The sequence below is a fragment of the Zalophus californianus genome, chromosome 15 (assembly GCF_009762305.2).
Source record: "Zalophus californianus isolate mZalCal1 chromosome 15, mZalCal1.pri.v2, whole genome shotgun sequence".
NCBI lineage: Eukaryota > Metazoa > Chordata > Mammalia > Carnivora > Otariidae > Zalophus > Zalophus californianus.
In genome coordinates, this window is record NC_045609.1 from 78,546,531 (window position 1) to 78,571,068 (window position 24,538).

Below are 24,538 nucleotides of genomic sequence, written 5' to 3' on the forward strand. Positions count from 1 at the left end.
ACTCTCCAGGTAAAGAAACCATTCTTTGTGTTTTTCTCTGATGCCTCCCAGTTGTTGTTCAATAAACAAGTCCTGAATGAATGAATGGTCTTTCCACTACGGTGCACAGCTACACTGGAAATGGCCTCCACTAACTCTCCTGACAGAGTGATACCTGCGCAATTCTTTGGTCCTAGCTTATGATGCACACTAGTATCTCCAGACTGGCTCTTGGGGAACAAATCGGGTGTAGAGCTGTGGGATCAAAATCATGGTGCCCTGTAAGCCACCTCTCTTTCCAAATAGAGCTCGTCAGACCCAGGCTCTAGAATAGCTTAGCTTAGTACCTCTACATTTGTGGATGAGTTTCTTCTATTGTAATTAAACACCTCTCTGACCTAATCTCAGGGAGATACTGCCAATGTCAAGACAAATAGGGAGTGGGAGCTACATAGAAGCAAGGCAAGAGCTCATTCCGCTTGATGTGATGTAGATGGACAGTCCGTGATTTCCACCTTCCACTACTACCAAGGTTCAGGTTCAAGGGACTACAAGTGGTACCCTGGAAGGGAGCTGCTGGCCTTCAAGGACCATCACACTTTATTTCAGAAGGTGGGTCTGGGTGCTGGTTCTGCCCAGAAGACAGAGAGCTGGGAGCACAGGATCTGCCTCACACACTCTCTGCCTAGCACCACCATGTTGTTGGGGTCTGTGGTTCAGAACTCCCAGCTTACCACTCCATGAAGGGAAACACAAGACAGGGAAACTCATGAGCCGAGAACTGCACTCGGTCCTGCGAGGTCTATACCATGGTCATCATTTTATAAACATGAAGTTCAGAGAATCAAGGTTGCCCAGTCGCTGGCTAGCTGAGCCAGGATTCAAATCCCGCCCAAGACAGCCCAAATACATGGACCTGAAGCCAAATCAAGAGATTAAGAGCTCCCAGTAATGCCTTCAACAGAGCCCAAGTGGTCATGCTCTGACTGAACGAACACTTGATTGGAACGCCTCCACATGATCCAGTAAAGAAAATATTATGGACCACAGGAAATGTGATGTCAGCTACCATATTCAAACCTTTGCAGCCCCACAGGACATTAACAACCCTTAAAAAAGAGCAACACTGACTGAAGATTCTTCAGGCAATTTGTATTTTATACCTAATTTCTCCCAAAGAAATGAACTATAGAACAGTCATGTTCTAATAACCAGAAGTTGGAATGTCATATCTGTTTTATCAATGAGATTTAGCCCTACGTTTAGTCCGTGTGACTAGGTTTGAATTATCCAAAAAGTAAAAAAGTGTTAACAAGGTACTATCTTGGTTGGGGACCAGCCGTGCCTAGCAGCTTTTTTAAAAGAACCAGTAAAAGAGAGAGAGAGAGAGAGAGAGAGAGAGAGAGAGAGAGAACCCATTCTTTTCTTTCTCATGAGTTGGTTATATAGAAATAGCATCTCACTCGCTCCTGTTGCATGACCCTTGCAGCTAAGGATCAGAAAAAGAACATGTCAATCCAACATCCCCATTTATGCCTACGATTCCATTCGGGGATGCGTCCAATAGAAGCACTCACTTATCTCTCGGGAACTCCCACTTTGGATCTTCTGGCAATTCATACTCGGAGACCCCTGCCAACATGGGGGTGTCTGCCGTCGAGGAGAGGCGCGTGGTTATCCTTACCAGCGGGGTGTTGGAGTTCATGGAAGAACTGGATTCAGCGGAAACCTGGAGACAAAACGCAAAGATGCAGATGTAATCCTGGCCCTACCTGAGAAGCCTGGCAGCCGGCCAGAGCCCAGCCAGATGTTTAATTCTGAGAAAGGAATAGAAGTGGGAGCGCTGGCCAAAGTCAAGAATTTAGGACCCAAACCGCTGGATCCCAGCACCTCTGCCCTCCCTTCTTTGCAGTACCAGATTTCACCCATATCCTAGGTCCCTAAGCCCAGGTGTGCAAACATTTTTAGATGCTCCCGGAGCAACGTATGCCAGCCTTCTGACCCAATTCCTCCGAACAAGCACCTGAGGACGGGGCCACCACCCCATGGGCTTCATGACTGCCTTTTTGCCTAGACCTGTCCCAGAGCCCCACGTGGTCAATCTCCCTGCAGACCAGCTCAGACCATGAATCAATTCTGTGCCTACGAAACTCCACGAAACCTTCTGAGAAAATCAGCTCTTCGATATTTTCGTCTGCCTTTTGGAATGAAAAGCTCAGTGTCTCAAGGAACTAACTCGAGGATTCGAGTGTGAAGGGTGTTCCAGTAGTTCTAAGTGCCCTAATTCCAGGTAACCTGAGGCCCAGGCACTGGGGCCATTCTCTGCTTCTCCCCAGTCCTTCTGGGAACCGGCGGATGCCCAGGCCATTCAATGAAAATCCACAGACTCTTGTCAACTTCGCTTTCAGAAACTAGTGGATTGAACACATGGGACGAAAAGTCAAGGAGCCAAAAAACTACACCCTTGATTCATAATCACATGGGAAAGCTCCTCTTCCACCTGCGGCATGCAAGGGCTTCCCCGAGTTTTCTCATTCACCCTCACCCATTTTGGTCTGCGTCTGATAAAATGGTTACTTCTTAAATATAGCACCTTCCCTGTGCTGGTTTCTGTAAAGGAAAACACATGCAGAGCCCACTTGAAGGCCAAATTTGAGAATAACTACACAATCCTGGAAAACCATGGGCTGCTTGACCACCCCCTTATTCTAAACCATGAACGAGTCTTGGGAATCAAGAAAGTTGGAACATGAGGTTTAACATGGTCCAACAAAGCGGCCTGCCCTCCCACCCTGGTTCTGTCCCCTGCATGACTGCCCAGGTCAACTGTACTCCCCAGCTGTGCTGACCAACACCTTTTAAATTAAGGTGCCAAAGACGGAATGCAGACGAACAAACTCAGTTGGGATGACTATTCACAAAATGGAGCCTGAACCATTCCCTCCGTACTTCCCTGGGAACGTTATTTGGAAAACCTTTATTCTCTCCTTTGTAAGCCCAAATTGCCCTTAAGGCAGACAGAAACCCAAGACGATGCCCAAGAATGGACTGGGAGGCGGAGAAAATCATTTTAGGAATAGGAAGTTGGTTTCAGTATTAAAATCAAGTTGTATGTGATTTTTAACCCAGAATCTCTATTATCTTTTAAAACGTACAAGAGAACGGGCACCTGGGTGGCTCAGTCGGTTAAGCATTTGACTCTTGATTTCGGCTCAGGTACCGATCTCAGGGCCATGGGATCGAGCCCCACACTGGGTTCCCCACTCAGCACAGTCTGCTTGCGGATTCTCCCTCTCCCCCCCAGCCCACTCCCGCTCGCTCTCTCTCTCTCTCTCTAAATACATAAATCTTTAAAAAATAAAAGTAAAACGTACAAAAGAACATTTCTGAGCCTTCTGAGCAATCCTTTGACAGGAAGACTCACTCCTAAATTTTACTATGCGGATAGTATGAGCAGTGCTATCGTGAACACCATAAATAATTTTTTCTTTAAAAGGGAGCTGAAGAATCAATAATTTTGGAGCTGAGAGAACTTCATGAATAGACTGGGCTCCCAGAGGCTGAGGCCTCACATCCAAGTGCCCACATGATCGAATGGCAGAAGCAAGGAGGAAAGCACAAAAGGTAACTGTGTGGACTCCCATGGAACCCACCCGTGCTCCCTACTAATGCCAGGGACTAGGCAGGGACCCCACCCTGGCCAAACAGATAACTTGGAACACCCCTCCAGTGTGTGGGGCCCAACACACTGCACTACACTGACTCAAGGCCATGTGCTATGGATACAAAAGGAGGCTGGTGTTTTCAGAGACAAAAAGGTCTTCCGGAAAGTTCTCCCCCACGAAGAGGCAAAAATCACCATTCACTGCAATGGGAACTTGTACTTGAGGATCACAGGCAACAAGTACCGACCACACTAGTAAAAGTCAGCCTCTTGCTGAGATGATACAGGCCCCAAATGGCCGCGGTCTAGCAGATTCTGCTGCCATGACTCTCTGCAAGGTCAGCCAGGTAGCCTGTCACTACCAGCCCTGCAGGATTTCCAGAATTCCACCATCAGCGCCTGGTGTGCTGCCATTGGTAGAGAGGAGTAGAAACCCAACGGGGAAGTAACAGGGGGGCATGGCTCTGAGTGAAGAGGCAGGTCCTCAAAAATCTCTGCTCTTAGTGGCAAGACTTAAGAGTATGATGGAAGAAAGCAGCCTTCCCATGTGGGGTGTGAGAACATAGCACTGTTTTTAAGCTTTCAGGAAGGATACAGAAGAGATTTAAGGGTGGCCACCTTCAAAGAGAGAGACTCAAACAGCGGCGGAATGGGGCAGAATTTGTCTTGCCTCAGAACTTTCCAAGCCATTTGAATTTTATTACCATGCCTATGTCGTTCTCTTACGTTTTAGAAAAAGCACCTTCTTTAACAATAAAAATATGTTTGAAACCCGGTGACTTGACTTCTAAAATGAGTTAGAAATGACAAGAACCCTGCCCTTCTCCTTCCCCTGTGCTACCGTGCTCGGTTCTACGGCATCTCTGCACCCTCCCATGTGGGCACCCCACTGACCGGCCCTGGCCAAGCAGTCAACCCTAGCTGGTACCCTTCCCCTGCTAACTGTTCACGACACGGGGCCCGGTCAGTTCCCACCCCACAGAGGTACCACGAGGGTAAAATGAGGTCACACCCATAAGGCATTTAGTGCTGAGCCTGGCACTTGCTAAGAGCTCAGTTAATATTTGCTACCAACACCACAACAGCTTTTCCTAGCACCTTTTCAGAATCCTGCACTGCCCGGATCCAAGAGAGCTTATGACCAGCACCTTCCTCTGGGGATCCCGGAAGATCTGGAGCCTGCGGTTGTTTTGTGTGGGAGATGCTAGCTTACTGTGTGCTCCGCAAAGAACAAAACCCCACTGGCATTAAGGGCTGACACTGTCTTACTGGTTTGGACGATGAGACCCTCTGCTCACAGCCAGGATGGGCTGCGGCTCCAGCAAGTGAAAGAGCAAACCCAAGAAATAAAGGATCGCAGAGTCAGGGGTCAGTCCCAGGGCAGGAGGAAAGCTGGAACATAAGAACGTCCTCATGACAAATATGGCTCAGAGGTTGCCTAAGAACAGAAAAACCTAACGTTCAGTCAGACGTTAACTGCTCGGCGGCTAACCTATGACCCGAGAGCGATCTTTGCCCACAAACCCATGGCGAAAGTTCACATACATACACATCCTCCTCCAAACAACCTCGACAAGGTTTTCATGTGAAAGCTTTTAAAACGGAAACCCTTGACAAACTTGGTTGTTATCATTACTATTAAAAACCTGAAAATCGTCGTTTACGAAAAGGATTACTTTATGAAAGTTCTGTCCAGATTAAGCGTGGAGGTTTAGATTCAATGTATAAATCTGGAAAATACTTTTGTAAAAAGCAGAAAGGGGGAAAAGAGGTAAGAAAATGCCAGAAGTATGAGAGACTAGAATTTGGTCACTCTGTCCATGGAGGTGTTATCTTAATTTTACCTCCATGCTTTTTTATTGAGCTTTTAAAATCCCCTCTGCGACTGTAACTATGGCTGGCTTTCTCTTCACGCCATTTCTGCTGTGAGCCAACGTGTTTCCGGGGCTTGGCGATTCCTCCATGAAATGTTGCATCTTGCTGGACCTTCTTTCCTTCAGAACATGCCCCTCAAGTAATTCCCACTGCCCATCTGTGAATCCCTTGACTAACACAGCGCTATTGAATTATCACTGGGTTTGGGTTTTTTTGCACAAAATCATGATCTTCCCTTACCAGATAGCCTATCTAATTTAAAAATATTCCATGGGTGGCGATCATTAAGTCACTGACAAACGATAAATGGGAACACCCTAAAATAAACTGCCTTCCCGCTCCTCAATCCCCACAGGAACGCTTCTAGCGTGTATTTTCAGTCTCTACTCAACTCCCCACTTTCCGGAATCTCTTTAACACGTGCCATAAATCAAGCTTTTAATGAAATGTGCCTTTTGTATCTTTCTACAGTCTATAGGGGAGATTAAGCAAGGAAGTGGTTTTTTTTTTTTTTCTTTTCTTTTTAAAGGGCCACCAAGAAATAGTGTTACCTCTGCATACTAGAGTAGACTAGATTAGAACCAAGGCAGGGGATCCCACAGAGAAGAAGGCAGGCAGAAGCAAGGAGGGGAGGGGTAATGAATGTGCACGCTAATTCCTGACTCTCAAGCTGTGGATCCACGTTCCCAAGCCAGAAGAGCAGGCCCCGAGTTAACATACTTTTTGCTCTAAGCCCCGCCCACCATTCCCTGATGTCCAAACAAAATGCTTTCACCACCTCGAACCAGGTGGCTGGGATAAAGGTTCAAGGGGTTTCGGGGGTTGGATTCAAAATTTAACTCATCAGACGAGGTGGTTTATCACTCTTCTCCTTTGCCAGGTCTCTGCCTCCCCCATGCTGCTCCCTGGACTCTGTGAATCAACCCATCAGAGCAATGGCTCACGGGTCCTGGACGGGCTGGTTCTTCCTAGAAGATCCCAGTAGCCAAAATCCAAATCAGATCGCACACTGCCCTGTCTTTGGAAGGCTGAGAGGAGAGAACAGCCAATGCGGGCACCCACATGGAAGGGCAGAATCCAGTTGGCCATGCACGGCCACTCTCATTACCCACGTGTGTTCTGGAACCAGGGAGGTCTCACTAGACCACCTGAGGAACCAAACCATGGAGACTATTCCAAGATCACGGTATTTTGCTGCTAGACAGTGAATGAGCTTCTAGGAGTGGAACCCTCCTTCACAGGGTTCATTGTGTTTAATAACCATTAATGCACAGCCCCTACCCAGGAGATGGGTTTATCTGTTTATGGCAAAAGGGAAATCTCCATCCTGCCCTATGGAGACTTTTGGCTCCAGAGAAGGAAGTCGATGTACTCACTGAAAAACTGATCCACCAAAGCCAGCAATAGCACATGCCTCCTGAACAAACCTCCTCAATTTCCCCTGTACCCCTCTCCCCACCAATGCCCCTGATGTGTGCGGCACAGGGAAAGTGAAACCCTCTCTTGAGCTCATGGATGTGCAAAGGCTGCCTCCCAATGACTATGGCTATCCACTGGCAGCCCCAGAGACCCACACAAGAGCTGACAAGCTCACGAGGACACCCTCTCTGGGCCGGTCATGACCCCTTGATCATGCTGATTCCAAAGGAGCAGGCGCGCCAGGGGCTGGCATGGTATCCGAGCCCCAGCACTGAAAGCAGGATGAACCCCTGTCAAGGGACACAGGGAGACGCTGTGTGCGACCTGCTTCCCCCAACCAAAAAGTTCTCTTGTCTTTCCTCAAGCACCAAAATGCATAAAGAGCCTCAAAAAACTCCTGCTTACTGGGGCATGAACACAAGGAATTTCTTCTTAGCTACCCGAGAAGAGTATTTTTGACTCAAAAAAATAACAAACTGAAATGTCTGTCTCATAACGGTTAAGTCCAGGACAAATTAGTAAATGTCAAGAAGGAAAAACTCACAGTAGGATTAAAAAAAAAAGGGAGAAAGAAAAAAAGAAAGAAAGAAAAGAAGGAAAAGAAAAAACACAACTCTTCTTGTTCTAAACAGAGAACAATGATGGATTGAGTTGAGTGAGATGTTGTGTGTATGTGTGTTGGGGGAGGGGCGAGGGTCAGGGCCAAGAAGATAACACTCGAACTCCATCATGAAGACGCTCAGTGTTACCTGTGTGGTATAGAGGAGGTTGGGCAAATACAGCATGAAAAGTGGCCTTGCAAATAACTAGGAAGGACACATCCTCAAGACATCTGATTACAGGCTCACCTGTCGCCAGGTAAAGGCATGCTTGGCATCCCTGTGGTATTTTCTCTGTCATCAACATATCTGCTGGCCTTTATGGGGCTTTTCATTCCAGCTACAGCCCAATAACCCTCTTTTATCCAGATACCTGATAGGCATCTCCTTCCCCACCAAAGGGGCCATGCTAACTGTCAGAGTGCTCTTTGTAAAGAATCATACATCCATTTTAACATATAAGAGGAGGTGAGGTGTGTCAACATTCCCCCCAATAAATTAATCTCCCAGAGATCTGTTTTTTCTCCAGGGCATTGCTATTTGCCCACCTTCCTCTGCTTCTCTTATTCTACTTGACCCTACTAAAACCCAAGACAACTACATCCCAAACGATGACTGCCAAATAACCTTGGAACCACTGGTGAAGGTGACAGGTCTTATCTTGCATGGAACCTGGGTTAGACCAAGCACTCGGGAAATTATGATAAGAAAAGAAAGAAAGAAAGAAAGAAAGAGAGAAAGAGAGAGAGAGAGAGAGAGAGAGAGAGAAAGAGAGAAAGAGAGAAAGAGAGAAAGAGACGAAAGAAAGAAAGAAAGAAAGAAAGAGAGAAAGAGAAAGAGAAAGAGAGAAAGAAAGAAACAAAGAAAGAAAGAAAAAGAAAGAAAGAAAGAAAGAGAGAGAGAGAAAGAAAAAGAAAGGAAGGAGAAAAAAGGAGAAAAACCTAATGTTCCCCTTTGTTATACAGGGGAGAGTATAACAAGAATGACCAACAGAGGTGGAGACAAAGAAGAAAGGCCAGTCAGTCAAAGAGAAATGATAATAAGATGACTAGGGTTGAGTCAAGGAGATTTTTAAGGGCAGCTATGTCTTTTATATTTAAGTTTAAAAAAAAGAGCATTGTAATAGTGGCGGAAAAAAAGATGATGACGTCATTATGGGCCAATGGTCTAGCTACACCAAATTGCAAGTTTCCTCCAGAAGGTAGCATTTTCCCCTATTAGAAAAAAAAAATTAATAATAGAGATGGGAACACCACTCCCTTTTCCAACTCCCTGAGGTCAGGTTCTCAAGATGGTGGCTGAAGAATGGCCCAGAGGTAAGTGGAAAGAAGGAGGGAGGGGGAAGGGTGGCCACAGCCCCTGAAGGTCACTGAAGGCACCATCCAGCCATGTGAAGAGTCACCTTCAGACTGGACTCTCCCAGAGTCAGGCAAGTGGCCCCATCATTGCTTCTCTAGAAGGCCCCAAGAATGATAGCGGTGTCATTTCAATAACAATAGCATTCTTGGTGGCAAAAGTCACCCCAATGGGCACCTTTATCTCCCTTGCTCTTAACATAATTTGGGCAATCACCTGCACTTGACAACACACTCCAAATGCTATCCTCAGTCTCTAAGAAGAATAAAGAGCTGCCTGATACGTGGCTTCAAAGGAGTCAACAAGGACCCATTCAGCCTGGAGCTTGGAGCTGGGTCGAGAACAGCAAGAGCCATGCCAAAACTGTGGCTGGCCGACTGGTTCCTAATCCGTGCTAACGCCAGATCCAGAAAATGTCATCGCCACCTGAAGTCCCAGGAGGGGCAGGGCTGGGATTAACCCAGAGTTTCTCGGAGTACATTTCAGAATCACCCAAGGACCCACTTAAAATGCAGGTTCTGGGCCCCATTTCAAGATCTACTGGACGAGAATCTCCAGGGCTAAGACTAAGGATTCTGTAATTTTGACAAACGCCCTGTAAATTCTACTAAAGCACATACTGCAATAGAGCCGGTGAGTTAGCCACTTTACTTGGTTGTCTCAAAAGAAATTCCTCGATCGGAACAAAGTTCCCAATACTTATTTGTAAACACTTCCCATTCATACCTGCCTTCCCCTTCCATCTTCACGAACACAGAAGAAAGAGTCAGGGCATACCCTGTCCCACTCGGCTTTGCAGCTTTGGGTTAAGACAAAGGTGTAGAGGCTCTATCTTGCCCTCTCCGCAAAGCAAAATGACACCAATCAGGAGGCACATACAAGCAAAAAGGAGCCACCAAAGGCCAGTCACGGGGTTAAGAACAATCTGTTGCTCATTCAATATAAAAATCTTTCTACCACCAAATCCATAGCCACACTTGCGAACGATTAACAATAACATCATATATGCATACATTTCTATTTTAAGAATCAGAGAGGTCGAGCCAAAACCCAGTTAAGAAAGACATCATAGTCTGGTCTAAATCAAGCAGTAGTTCACTTTCATCTCCAGGGCATAAGTTTCTGACCTTGATTTAAAATATAAGTCAAAGAGAACTAGAGTCCCGCCCTTTCCAACTAGTGGCATAAGCCTGTCTCAAAAACAGTATTAGATCACAGGGGACAAAAGTGGCCTATGATTCAACAAGACCACTACACTTGAGCCTCAAACACACAAGGGCATTGCCGCCCCGTGTTATTTCCAGTCCTACCGATTAGCTACCAGAGTCTCACACCGTCATGCTTTCTTGTCCTTGGAACTTGACTCAGCTGACCCCACTGATGCACCAGGGCTTGACTCCCCGAGCCCCCAACACTAACTAGAGAGCCACTGAGAGGCATGTCGGGACCGCTCGCACAGCGAAGCTCACAGAAGTAGAGGATATCGTAGCCGAGAAACAGACCCAAGGGCTGGCTGGGGCGTGGGGGGAGGAGTAAATTTCTTCAAACTCTTTATCTACTTTCTGTTACCTGTCTCCGCAAGGGGATGCGCTTGGTCAGCTTGTGCACAGCTGGCTGGCTGCTGAAGTCTGGCTTCTTGGTCGTGGTCTTCATTCGGCACAGGATGACCGTCACCACCATACAGGCAATGAGGAAGACCCCTATGCAGTAAATGGCTATCTCCAGGTAGTCTGGGGAAGCCGTAATCTCCTTTTCTCTTACAGGAGCTAGAGTGTAGACCACAGGGGAGGAACAGATAAGCAGGCCACAGAGTTAGGACATGGGGTTGCTGCATCCCGGCAGAGCTAAACGAATCACAAGGGGATGACCATTCCCAAGGACAGGCTTCCCAATGACTCAATGCTGCAGAATGGCACGGGCTATGGGCCTGCCATGCACCTCTCCCAAATGAAGGTGAGTAACCAAGGGCTCCCCACTCGACCCCCGGGGCCCAAGCAGCCACTAGCTCTAGCCTCAATGGGCCTCTGCAATCCAGTGATCGTGATGGATTGGCTGCCTCCAAGGCACAAAGGGCAGGCTACAGGGCCACATTCTGGCAGACATTTGGGCAGAATAGGACAGTTATCCATCCACAACTGCAGGAAAAAAAAAAAAAAAAAAAGGACTGTCTTCCATGGTGGTCTCTGACGCAAACCAAATCAAAAATTCGTAAATATAAACAATGCACACTTATGCATGTGAAGAGATGGTACCTCACTCTTATTTGGGTGAGCTCTTCCAAAGGAACATGTGACAGGGCGATTTACCCCAGATGAACACACTTCCATATGAAATGAAATAAATACTCATCTAGTAGGCTGGTCCAGAAAGGTTTCAAATTTCTTAATACAGTCCAGCATATTATTCAACCAAATAAACAAATTAACTGAATTTAAGGGCCAAGTTGCCTTTAATATACAATCATTATGTCTGTACCACGGAACGCTTCTAATATCCCTTAATCAATTACCATTTAAGATTTGTGTTCTCTGGTTATACTGAGGTCACTACAACTTTTCTCTCAAAGAAAAAATAGAAACGGAATTAACGTGAGTTTCCACATAATTACTTAAGGTAGCACGTTCTTAGATTCTTAGTTAATTAGTTCTTAGATCTTAGTTCTTAGATCAACTTCCAGTAATAGCTGCCCCCTCCTCAGTCCTCAATGGTCATGGAGCTACAAGCAGTGTATTTCCAAACAGTATTTTTCTCGCACTGCATTCTTAGTTAATGGGCTAGTACTGTCAGGCAAATTGGTTAAGAAGTGCCAATTAGGCACCTGCAGAATGCAGTACTACAAGTAAAAAGCAAGCTCAACATAAGAGGCATCTCATTGTTTCAAAGCAAATATCCACAGAGCAGACTCACAACAAAAGGGAAAAATGGATGCAATGGTATTATTTAAAGCTCATACATTTTAATCAGAAAAAATACTTGCAAGATAGTCAAAACTCCCAGCAGCACAGCACAAAATGAAATGATCAATTTCTTTTTACTAGGTATGAAAATAAGCATGCAGGTAGGCACCATACTCTAAAAATAAGGAATTAATAACTGGGAGTGGAACATCATGAGCTAGCAGACCAGTCTATGCAGCTTCACAAAGGAAATGACAAAGAGACAGACACATCAGAGTAGATCGTGATTATCAGGAGAAGTTTGACAAGGACAGAGATGTCGGTTAAAGATTCAGACAGAGGCAGTATGTAGGCAACAGGGCTTCGCTGATGTTGATTTCTCCACAGGGAGGAAATAACATCAAGCCCAAGTTGGCGAGAACATGCTTTGCAGGAAAGGCAAACTGAGGGTCCATTTTATCGCAACATGCAGCAAGCCACCGATTCCCGAGGTAGGTAACACACTGCTTCTGTACGTCCTATGTGCCGAGGTGCTTCTCCCCAGGCACCCCAACATACATCCACCTATTTGCATATCATTAAAAAAGAGAGAGTGGAACAACGTAATAAAAGTACATATGGGGTTTTAGTGAAATGGAATCTGAGATGAGAAAAAATTACTTTGAATTTTACAAAGTAATTTCCCCTTCTTTTCCTTAAAAGAAATGTGGATGGGTGAATTTATACAATGATTCAATGACTCACTGAAAATATAAGATCCCTTTGGGTTTTAAAGGATGAAATTTCACTTGATCATAAATGGGAGTGGGGGGATCTCATTGTAAGTGAATTTCCAAAGGCAACTTTCTTATCCCCGGGGGATAATTTTCAGCATTTTTGAGAATCTTTATGCCAGGATAAAAGGGGCCATTTCTGAGAACAGAAGCTGTGTTAATTTTATAGCAATCAACCCAGAAAAGGGAAAAAACCATGGCGAGAAAGAGCAGTATATACCTGGCAGAACGGTCAACCATGCAGAGTGAAAGGATATCCCAATAGAATTACCCGCCAAGCACGTATATTCCCCAGCATCCTCAAAAGTTACATTCCGAATATAGAGAACCTCAATCTCTTTGTCCGTGGTATTAACACCGGCGGCCTAGAAAACAGGGAAGCAAGAGAAAAGGCTAGACAACACAGGGATGATCGTGGAGGGGGCCGTGGAACCATGAGGCATTGCACCAGGGGCTCCGGCAGGTGCTGGCCACCAGAAGATTCCGATCGCAGCCCGTCCACAAAGCCCACAACCGAGAGACACTGAGCAGCTCGCCTCCACAGGCCCGTCACCACACCGGCTTCACCACCTAGACATGCATGCAGTCGGACGCATGGAAAAATCAACCCACAGAGATCCGTTTTCTCTTGGCCTTTGTGTTGCTTTGGATTTAGGGATGGTTTTCCGAAAATGTAAGCACCCAAAAGTCCCAGCTGGGTTCTGGTCCTGTTGGCTGCAGACTCCCACCTTGAGAAAAGGATGGTGCTGTCTAAATTATTGTGCTATAAAGCAAAACCCTGGAGACACGCCCAAGTGGACACCTGGCACATCCTTCCAGCCTGGTGGGGACCAACCAGGGTGGAATATTGTGTCGGTTACCAGACTCTGATATTCACAGGGAACCATTCTGACTCACACTGCATGAAAGTACAATCTTGGTAGCAAAGAAACTGGGTCTTTTTTTTTTCCTTCGATATAAACATTTGAGTGTGAGTCGTGACAAAGAATGTCAACCGCTGCCTTCAACAGTGTCCACATCCACAAGATGGATTATGCTCCAACTCAGGAGCAAGGTCAAGGACAGTATCTCCTAAGCACCCATTACGTAACCAAGGAAATGATATTCTGTTGGAAAAATTATCGCACGCCAATATTTCTCTATCAATCTGGGGCAGAAGAAGGCATGAATTCTGCTGATGTGTAAATGTCCCAAATTCAACAGGCATGCCTGTGTGTGTTGAAACTGCTGCTGGTGTGCAGAAATGACAGGGAATGTGCAGCCTAAACAAGATAAACCAGAAGGAACGACTTAAAAACTGGGTGGGGGGGGTGGTTTGCAGGGGGTGGCAGGTAATCTTTAGAGGAAACGAGAGCAAGCACTTTGAACATTGTGGGCATTTTTCCATGGCTGCTGGTATCCTACCAGCTGCATCACCGAAGAAAGATTATGACGAATATACCAAGGCCACAGAGTCATCCTAGAAGCTGCCTGCAGTCTCCCAAAGCACCAAATCTTTTCAGCTTCTAATTCCAGCCTTCTTTTAAAAAAAACAAAAACAAAAAACGAAAACACAAAACATTGTTACCTTGCTGTTTTGGCAGGACAGTGAGCCAGGCAGACTGGTTGGCCTGCCCTATATAATTGGAGACCTTACATATATACTCCCCAGCATCCGCCTCAGTCACATTGAACAGAGCCAGCACTTCTGCATTGGAACTATTTATCCCCGAGTGCTGGAACAGACACAGGAGAACAATATAACGGCCAACCAGGAAGGACTTTGCACTGTCTTAGGGACCCACCACCAACACATCACCAAAAACAAAAAACAAAAACAAAAAAAAAAAAAAACAAATCTCCATTAGGTCTAAGGAGCTGCCTTACAGGGTTGTGGGCTTAGACAGAACAAAATAAGCTAACTGGTGAGCCACGGAAGTGACCCAGGGGAGACGGATAGAAGGTGTGATCAACACCGAGCAGAACGCACCCGCAGTTCCCCAGGCTGGTCGTCTTTTTCCAGCTCTTTTGACCACTGGGATTCTCAGCTGGGGAGAACACCTCATCGGCTGAGAGTTCTTAGTGGAGCTACCTATGGTTCTATGGGAAGACTGTTCTTTTTAAGGACGTTCTCTGTGAGCACCTACATGAGAGAGACGTGGTAGGCAGTGGCTAAGGAGAGGCTGTACAGACTTAGTTACCACTTGCTATCACCGTCCTGAAGAGCAAGACAGATCTAAAAATTAAAGAGGCCGATGCTATCACCAAGTCCCCTCTTGGAAGGAACCAAACACGAAATACAAGGAGAAAGGAAGTCTCCTTGTTCAACCTTTCACTGGTGCAGAAGCATTTTCTGAAGTTTATTGTCTAAACCACATGTGAATGAATTTCAAAGGCCAAAGCCTTCTTTTAAAAGTAAAATGTAAATTGCCTCTGACAGATGGCTACTCCAATTTGATCCTAACGTCGTATTAAGAGAAGTCGACATCGGCGTTAACCATAAACACTGGTACCACGCGAGTTCACAAAGCTCTTTCAATGCACGCCATCGCATGGATTCTGCACAACCGCCCCGTAGGGGAGATGGCATCATGATCCCCACTCTTACGGTTGTGCAGCTAAGCCTCAATATCTCATATGAGATCTCAGGGCCAATAAGTAGCTGAATTATTCTGACTCCTACTTGAATAGCCCTTCCCTCCTCCTCTCCCCCTCCCCCCCATCCCCTTCTGCAATTTTACTAGCAAGCCTAATAATCTGCTAATTCCCTACCACACTCTCTTCTGGCCGGTCAAGTAAGACCAACAGATCCAACGGGAAATCAAAGAACCTGTCCCCACGTCCACGACGGAGACCCCAGGTGTGGGTCCCTTCAGATTCAGAAAGTCCTCACCTTCAGCACCTTGAGGTAAGGCAGCCCGTCAGGCCCGTATTTGCTGCCATTCTTTTCTACATGTTTGATCCACTGAATGTGGGGCTGGGCGTCGCTGTAAACTTTGCAGACAAACTCCACGTCGCCTCCGACCACAGTGGAGGCGTTCGCTGGCAGTCCAGCTTGGAGGATGGGCCGGTGTGGCGATCGCTCTGAGGGAGAGAGGGAGCAGAGGGGAGAGCCGAATAAATAAGTTGTGTTGTCCAGAAGGCTGTTCATGAACACAAGCCAAAAAGGCCTCAAGTCTGCTGGCTGACTCCTTTGAAATAACACTGCGGCCCAATGCATAACAAAACCGACTTCAAAGGAGACTGTTGGAGCGCAACCCTTGTAAAAAGAATACTTATTTAGAAAACAGAGAGAAGAAACTTCTGATATCTCAAGTTATCGGTTGTCCGTGGCCACCTACCGAACAAGGGGTAAGATTTTATGTTGACAATCGAAAGGACAAACGGCAGGGGACGGGGGCCTCTTCACTTGTCCCACTTGGGATAATATCAGAGACTCACTCTGACCATAAGCTTAACACCACAGGCAAGGGACAGGCCTAAGGTCACCCGGAACACCAAAATGGCTCCCATACACAGTGTCTCCCGAAAATTCTCTAAGGTGCTCTGAGAAAACCTCCATTTCTCATTTTGGAAAGAAAAACCGAAAGCAGGAGCTCAGAGTGAAGAACAGACTGAATGAATAACTGGGTTCATCCCTTTACTCTGGACTTCACTCCTTTTATTCAACATCCATCCATTGATTACCTCGATATATATTAAGTGTTACCGTCTGCCAAACGCTAGATGCACCAGCAGACATTCCTTCTTCAGATGTGGCACCAAAAGAACCATAGACAGACACCAGTTCCCCAATCCTGGCGATGTTCTAGGCCGTGTTCAAGGAAGCCCCAGGGAGGGTATGCTAGCCATCACTCCCCACCCTCACTTGCCTTGCCTCTCTCTCTCTAGGCAAAAAGTTCTCAACAAAAGACACACTTCATTTTATGCCTGGAAAAGTTCCTCTCCCGTTTAGAGGGGGTCTCTACAGAAATCATATAGAGACAACCAGGTCAAGGTATATGAGAAACTGTAGGCAAGAGTCCTCAAGAATCTGGTGACACACCAGCCCGTTGTGTGATCCAGTCCACAAAGGCCCTAGAACCCCAGGCGGACTGCCATCTTACTACGTGACAATTCGGTCAAGAGTACATACCCAGTCATCCAGCCAGCCATCCACAAACATATCACCCCACCCCCACGTACCTGCACGTACAAGCCAGCCTCCCCCTCTGTCTCCCCACACTGTAGATACCACTGTCTTTAACTCCCAGCTTAAAAAATGGCCAAGGGAAAGAAGGAGATCCCAGCCAACCCAACACACCAAAGATGCCTCCACCCTACACCTGAGTATCCCTGTGCACTGGATTGGAAATAGCAAATTAGAATGATAGATATCTAAACCCTTCTATATTTGGGCCTTTCAGATTAAAATATCATTTGCTGGAATTTGTTGGACACAAGCCAAACCATGTGCAAATTGATTTTACTGCACAAGTCTGCTGGTCTTTAAAAATTAAAAAAAAAAGAAAGAAAGAAAGAAAGGAAAGGAAAGGAAAGGAAAGGAAAGGAAAAAAGTGCTAGTGGGTTACTCTTAACACATTTCATTCCAGAATCTTCCATCACTTCACAGACACCTACACTTTCACATTAAAAAGATAAGGATTTCAGAGCCTCCAAAGAAGTCATTTATTTCCCAACATTACGCTGTAGGCTGAGCGAAGAACCCAGAAGTCCTACTTTTGCGGACAGAAAATCTCAAAGCTAGGACCCCTTCAAACATAACCAGAAAGCCTCACCCTTCGGCTGACACACCATCCCTGTGATGCGCCACGGCCAGCCTCCCCGTCAGGTGTGGCAGCCAGCTGGATGCCACGGTCACCCGGCTTGCAGCTGGAAGGGGCAGGGCTGGTTTAATCCCAGCTAGCCCCATCCACGTGAGAAGAGCAGTCAAGTACACACACACACACACACACACACACACACACACACACACACACACACACACTGTCCTCTGGACTGGATACTGCCAGCCAAGCTCACAAAATCCACTCCTTTACACATACCTCATATTGAGGGAGTTTACTCTTTCCTGCAGAGAAGTGCATTTTAGGTATCCATTCATTCCCTGGCTCGGTTTTCCAGTTTTGTGTGCGTGTGTTTGTGTGTTTTAAGATAAATATTTACAGTGGATCTAAATATTTATTCTTAGAAACAAAGGTCCTATAAAATCTTAAATGTCATAAGCCAGATCAACTGAATTTCAAACCAAATTCTCCTTCTTAAACATACTTGTTTCCAATAAATCGTTTCACAAGCAAACATTGTGCACGTAATACCAAATAATGATGCCCTGGGAACAATGAGTGCTTTCATAAGGCCGCCTTCTCCGGCCGGCGCCAGCCTTCAGCAGAGAACGTAGTCACTGGGGCAACACGGGCAGGGCCCGCTGCAGAGGTGCAGCCTTGTTTTACTTGTGGTCAACGTGCTGCTACGTTCCAGTTGTTAAGTTATTCCATTGCTATCCCGACTATTTTCACCAAGACGGGGGGGGGGGGGGAAGCCCTTGCAATGGTTTAATGTTATTGCATTTGCAAATTACGGCGTACCAAATGTTACCACTTGCAGTCCTGAATGTATCCTTTCAAATTTTCTCACCTTATACAAAATAACCTCTTAACCACCCCCGCATACCTCCACCCTTTCTCACTTTGGGTACAAAAACTGCAAGTCGGGATCTCTCTGTAATCGAAACCTTACACCGTCTTCCAAAACTTATTACAGCTGCCTTCAGTATAAAATGAAACCTTAGAGAATGTTATTTAAAATGTTTTTAAAAAGTCAGTAGGCCTCATGTTTCGTTCTCCACATCAGGCTTTGATTTCCTTTGCAACCTTATTCTCTGCCCTTAAACAAGTCAGAGACCAGGCCCCAAACATCTTGGGAAAGGTCCCGGATGCCGGCATTCCCCGAACTGTGCCTCCTCTCAAATCCTTCAGCGATCGCTCTTCCCTGGTGTCTGTCAGACCCGAAAGAACAGGGACCAGCAGGAAGGGGGTGACAGAAGGTAGAACTCCTGTTCTAACTTCCGAAACACAGGGGTGAGAGCAGGGTGCAGGCAACAGCTCCCGCAGAGATGGGACCTCTGTGGCCAGCTCCCCAGGGGGCCCCGGGAACAAGGCAGTGATGGTGGGCACGAGGACCGCCCCCCAAAGGCTAATGTGCTCTCCCTGGAACCTCACCAGGCCCCAGGCAGAGCAAATCCCCCAGGTTCCCAACGCTTTGGGCAACAGGCCGATATAAAAAGAAGAAGTCAATGAAATATCTCTGGGTCACGGACTAAAACTCAGAGCTGGCCCATCTCTCAGTCTTCTATGGGATAACAAAAATCACAGCCTCTCTACCAGGAAGGTTTTACAGTTTTAGGCAAGGTTCTCTTACTGCATGTTTAACTCTCAGATCTTACAGAAAACAGATTTTTCTCTTTCCAGGGGCAGTGAAATAAATATAAGGAAAACCAGAAAGCTGATGAGCAGCTCAACCCCTGTGTCCTTAGTGCGAAATACACATTCTGAGCACAACAGGTGGCAGAAGGTCACTGCGCAGACCCGAACCAGGTCGCGTACCTTTAAAGGAGTGACTCTCGGGCCTCTATGCGAATTCCAACTTGAGACAGAAGGGAACGAAGCCCGGAGGGTGCGGTTGCTGCCGATGGGGCACGGGCTGCCCGGCTGGAAGGAGGTTCCACCAAATTGATGCGTAGTAAACAGAGACTGAAGTGCTTTAAAAAATACATGCTCTCCCTCACGAGTTCTCTCTCTCTCTCACTCCCTTTTGTCAAGAGCTCCAAGTGAGTCCACTTTCCTCAAGCAGAACACCCAGCAGCTACGAGTCTGAATTTCGAGACTGACCCTCCCAAGTCCTGCTCTGACGCTGGGAGTCACAATCAGAAAGAACAGGCGGAAAACAGCCTGCTTCGTTCCAAGACGTAATTATTGAGAAAAAGAAAATACCTGAGTGACAAAGAATAAATCTTTGTTAATTGACCACTGAAACTTTATAACATGCCAGTCCTCCTCTGGACATAATAATATGCTTGGCTCATAAGAGATCTACAACTTTTGCTCTGACATAGCCAAGGCCATAAAAAACGTCCACGGAGAAGAGAGGCCTCATGCCTACAGGCTCAGTAAATACGCATCCCGGGGATCAGAAGGAGACCAGGTTCTTAAATTACACCTATAAATTAATCAAGCCCAGAGTTGCTGGTTTCCCAGCACACACTGGTCTCCTGAGTATTTCTCCCCAAAAGTTCAGCAGTACTTGCCACAAAGAACCATTTCAAAGCTGTTCTCTCGGCAGCAAAACACCCAGAGACTCGAATCACACCGAGTGCCCAGTATTGATCTGGAGACAGCATGTTCCCTGGTCTGGGGCACCCATTCATGTAAGGAGTGTAGAGAACCTTGCCTGCTCTGTCCTTAAATTGAAATCAAAATTTAATTACCCTTCCTCTTAAATGGCAGTTTCTTAGCAACTCCAAGGGCCTGAATAGAGAAAGAACGTTCTACACGATTTGGAGGACAAGTGAAAACAACGGAGAATTCTTTTTCTAAAGCCCAGCCTCGCTTGTTTTCTAAAGAGTAGGTAGTGGTTGCTTTTGTTGCATAAAAAACGCATTAAACCAGTTAGCAAGAGGCGATCAAAGCCCTCTGAAGTCTGAGGAGCCCAATAACCTGCCAAAGACCTCACACTAATTACAATTAGTAGAATGAGTTCATTGCCTTGTCAAGACTCTACCTAATGCATTCAACACAGTCAGGAGAAATCAAGTTGGGTTCTGAGTTTTGTTTTCCCTACGTTTTCTCCAGCCTCTAGAAATCAGCACTGATCAGTAGGGCTGATCTCTTTTAGACATTGGACTGTTTTAAAAAGAGCCCAAGTACCGGTAGCTGGTATTCTGACTTGTCATCTTCTAGAACAGATGCAGTGGCCTGGGGTACTGAGCACCCAGAATAACTTAAAAAAAAAAAAAAAAAGGAAAAATGCCTTTTCGTAGAAGGTGACTGGTGTGTTGCTCTCTCTCTCTCTGTCCCAAGCTTAGCTGAGCCTCATTTTCCTCCCGCCTGGACATCTGACCCTGAAAGTCTTGCAGAACCGGGCTGAGTGGGGATCCAGCTTCCTCCAAAACATACACATTTTTCCTGCAGAAAGAGAGCAAAAAAGTCTGCAGACCAGGCCTGTTTGGGGAAAGCCACAGGGTCTCCCCTCTGGTGCTGAAGTCCCTTGGTGACTTAAGGAGGCTGCACCATGTGAAATGCTAGAAGCAAAACACCACTAATTCCTTTGTGCTTGCTCGATGAGGTGGAGAGCGGAGTGAAGTGCTTGCCGGGGCGGGGCGGCCTGGGAAGACCAAAGCAGGTGAAGGCAAAGTGCCTTCCCTAATTAATGTCATCAACTGCATTATGTGGCTGGGGGCTGAGTGGCTTCTACCAGCTGGGTGTCAATTTAGGTCTTCTTGGGCAAATTACCGAAGCCGGGCAGTGTGTTACTTACACCCCAAATGTTTACGATACCCTGAGCTCTGTGCCTTCAAAAGGTAAACCGGAACTGAAGACTCTTAGGTGACCACAAAGTTATGTCCAAGTGAGTTTCAAAAATGCCCTTCCTTTAGTTAAAGAGAGACATGGCTTCGGGGCGATGGAAAGTTCTGGGGATAGACGGTGGTGATCGTTGCAGAACCACGTGAATGTATATTTCATGCCACTAAAGTGCACGTTCAAAATTGACTAAAATGGTACATTTTGTTATACAGCCTTTATTTTTTTTTTTTAGACTTAGCCACCATTTTTTTTTAAAAGGGAGACACGGCAAAGGTGACTACTATCAGAGAGCGAACAAGATCTATTTCTAGGGTCATGGAAAACCTGCCTTCTCAATTAGTTAAGTGTATTTACCTTGTCGAGTTTACTGAGAGCTTTTCTCTGTTCTGACACAAAGACTCCGCACAAGGGCCCTTCCTGTCTTGTGCTTGGTTTTCACGCTGATGTAAAACTCAGACGTCAGTCTCCCCAAGCTCGCTCCAGTGGCGCTGGGGTAAACACAGCTGAGAGTGGTCATGCTGGGAGCCACATCACAGAGCCTCAGCACCCCGCCACTCGCCATAGGGGGTGCAACATCCTTCAGGAATGTAAGATTATCAGCTGGTGTCTGCATAGCTGGGTTTTCTCCATGGAAAGAGCATGCTGGAGATGTTTTTTCAAAGTCCCGGAATGAAACATACCTTTCTGCTGAACTCCAAATCAGAATGCCTTCTCTCAAATGACTTGCAGAGAAGCTAAAAATCAAATCACCGGGGAGCCCCCAAAGACAGCAGCACACAAAATGAAGCTCTTTAGGTTGGAGATGTTTCAGTGACATCAAAGAGATCAGCTAGTCCAGCTCTAGAAATCCATCCCAGAAAAAGAGTCACCCAGGTGCCCAACAAAGGTGTGCACAAAACTTGCCTCTTTTGTAACTGGAAAACAAGCTAAACACCCACTCGGGGGCGGGGGGGGGGGTGGAATGATGAAATAAATTATACACTATCCATGACAGAAGAGCATATGGGTCACGAATAAGAATGAAATCATCGATATGTACAGGCATGGAAAGAGGTCTACATTTATAATGTTCACAGGTTAATCAACTCCCACCATGAAAAGGCCTTCATTCTAGAGGAAGTCTAGAAAAATCTATCACACTAATCTCTTCGAAGCTTTATTTTGCTCCTGGGGTGGTTCAAGCGGAAGTTAAAGCTTTCAGCCCATCTGAGCAAACAAATACTTCCCCTCTTTGGTACAAACCACATGAGAAGTTAAATGATAAAACCTCATTCGTTTTCTTAGAGGCAAACTCAGACACTGAACCTAGAAGTGATTCTCGATACTCCTTACTGTCAGCGTCACCTACAGAGAAGTATCCAGATAGTCACCCAGCTCATGAGAGGCTCCACTTCTCATCGTCTGAGCCTGCTGGGACGTCTCAAGCCAGCCTGCAACCCAGCCTATTCCCCACTGAACATTCGCTGATGGTTTCACACCCAGAATGGTTTTGTTTCTATTGGCCAAAACGTAAAACGCAAAGGACTGAATCTTCTACTTTTCAGGCCCAGTCCAGAGTGTATACTGAACCCAATAAAATGAGGACTTCCTTGGGGCGCCTGGGTGGCTCAGTCAGTTAAGTGTCCAACTCTTGATTTCGGCTCAGGTCATCATCTCAGGGTCGGGAGATTGAGCCCCATTTTGGGCTCCGTGCTGGGCACAGAGCCTGCTTAAGATTCTCTCTCCCTGGGGCGCCTGAGTGGCTCAGTTGGTTAAGCAACTGTCTTCGGATCAGGTCATGATCCCAGGGTCCTGGGGTTAAGCCCCACGTCGAGCTCCCTGCTCAGCGGGGAGCTTGCTTCTCTCTCACTCTCTTTCTCTCATTCTGTCTCTCTCTCGCTCTCTTTCAAATAAATAAATAAATAAAATCTTTAAAACAAACAAACAAAAAAGATTCTCTCTCCCTCTTCCTCTGCCCCTTCACCTAACCCCAACCGGCTCAAGTGCACTCTGTAAAAAAAAAAAAAAAAAAAAAAGGACTTCCTTTTTCAAAGAAGGCACAACTGTCAAATGATCCTTCTGGAATAATATCCAATACCTGTCTTGCAAAATATCACTTTCAACCTGATATGAGGGGAAATAGGTCTGATGCACAGTCTGACCTGTTGATTTGTATACTTACTTGATCTGTATACTTATGCGTGAAAGAACCCTCTTGAGGGGGATGCTCTGGGAGAAAGAAAAAGTAGTTCTAGCAACTTCCAGAAACCTCCATCCCTATCTATCATCATCCCACTGTGGCAGTTTTGGGGTCTTCTGTGTTGTGACATGAGAACTCCAACAGGGCAGAGCCCGTGTCTCAGTCAACTGACTTCCACCCCCGTCCTAAGGGAGGTGGTGGCCATAAAGGCGCTCTGGTGGAAGTATCATTTGAAACGTGAAGAAAGCTCATGGCATTTCTATATTGACACTTCAATGACAGTTGACTTAATACTTCCCAACCGGGGTCTTTTGGTTTATAAAGGTGACTGGAAATCGAAGCTGTATTAAGTGTTTGGAGAGAAGCTCTGAAGAGGACTTGCTTGAGAACTCACCGTGCTAAGAACCAAACTCCAAATAGAACTCACGCGTTAGGGGCGCCTGGGTGGCTCAGTGGTTAAGCGTCTGCCTTTGGCCCAGGTTATGATCCTGGGGGTCCTGGGATCGAGCCCCGCGTCGGGCTCCCTGCTCAGCAGGGAGTCTGCTTCTCCCTCTCCCCCTGCCCCTCCCCCTCCCCCTTGCTCATGCTCTCTCTCACACTCTCAAATAAATAAATAAAATCTTTAAAAACCAAAGTCACCCATTAAACTGCTTTTCTTCTATTATTCCAATTCGGCACGCACCACCGGAGCTCTTACGAAGTTCTAGCCCATTCCTGGGCACTGTGACTGCCAGCAGTGCACTTAGATCCTCATGCCAGGACCACTTGCCCACACCCGGACAGCATCAGCTTTCTCCCCACCCCCTGCCCTGACCCATCCTACCACCAGGTATGTGAGGAGACCGTCTTCTTACGAAAAGCTGTAAGACCGTAACTCGTCTGTGACACTTCCACATCCTCTTTGCCCACACCATAGACTCAATGCCAAAGATGAGACAAGACATCAAATATTAGCCTAGCCTTCTCCCCGGCCACCTCAGCCAGGACCCCTGCCAGAATCTAAAGCAATCAATAAGGCTTCCTTCCTCAACTATGGGGCAGAGGGCAACGGATGGCTTGCAGAGAACACAGCAAAAATGCTGACGCTGTGAAGTCCTAACATGCTCCAACCCCGGCAGCGAGCACACAAGACACCACCTGCCTGGTGCCTGGAAGGACTAACTTCCGGCTGGTCTTGGTCCTGCGGGAAAGCACTCATATGCCCGTCAGTACCTTTGGAGTGACATAGCTAAGCAC

The 24,538-nt window shown here is 46.5% G+C and overlaps 1 protein-coding gene across 15 annotated transcripts in view; it reads right to left on the bottom strand.

The window, feature by feature from the left end:
* The window catches only part of FGFR2 (fibroblast growth factor receptor 2), a 101,083-nt gene that overhangs the window by 21,178 nt on the left and 55,367 nt on the right, over positions 1-24,538 (bottom strand). For 7 of the 15 annotated variants that reach the window (XM_027593870.2, XM_027593786.2, XM_027593795.1 and 4 more), the window contains 4 exons: positions 15,435-15,625; positions 14,130-14,277; positions 10,456-10,658; positions 1,557-1,708 (listed from right to left, as the gene is read on the bottom strand). In XM_027593870.2, coding sequence (XP_027449671.1) covers positions 1,557-1,708; positions 10,456-10,658; positions 14,130-14,277; positions 15,435-15,625 — 694 coding nt within the window. Of the gene's footprint in view, positions 1-1,556; positions 1,709-10,455; positions 10,659-12,782; positions 12,928-14,129; positions 14,278-15,434; positions 15,626-24,538 lie in introns of all 15 variants that reach the window. The other 8 variants (XM_027593838.1, XM_027593814.1, XM_027593745.1 and 5 more) reach the window with 4 other exon arrangements.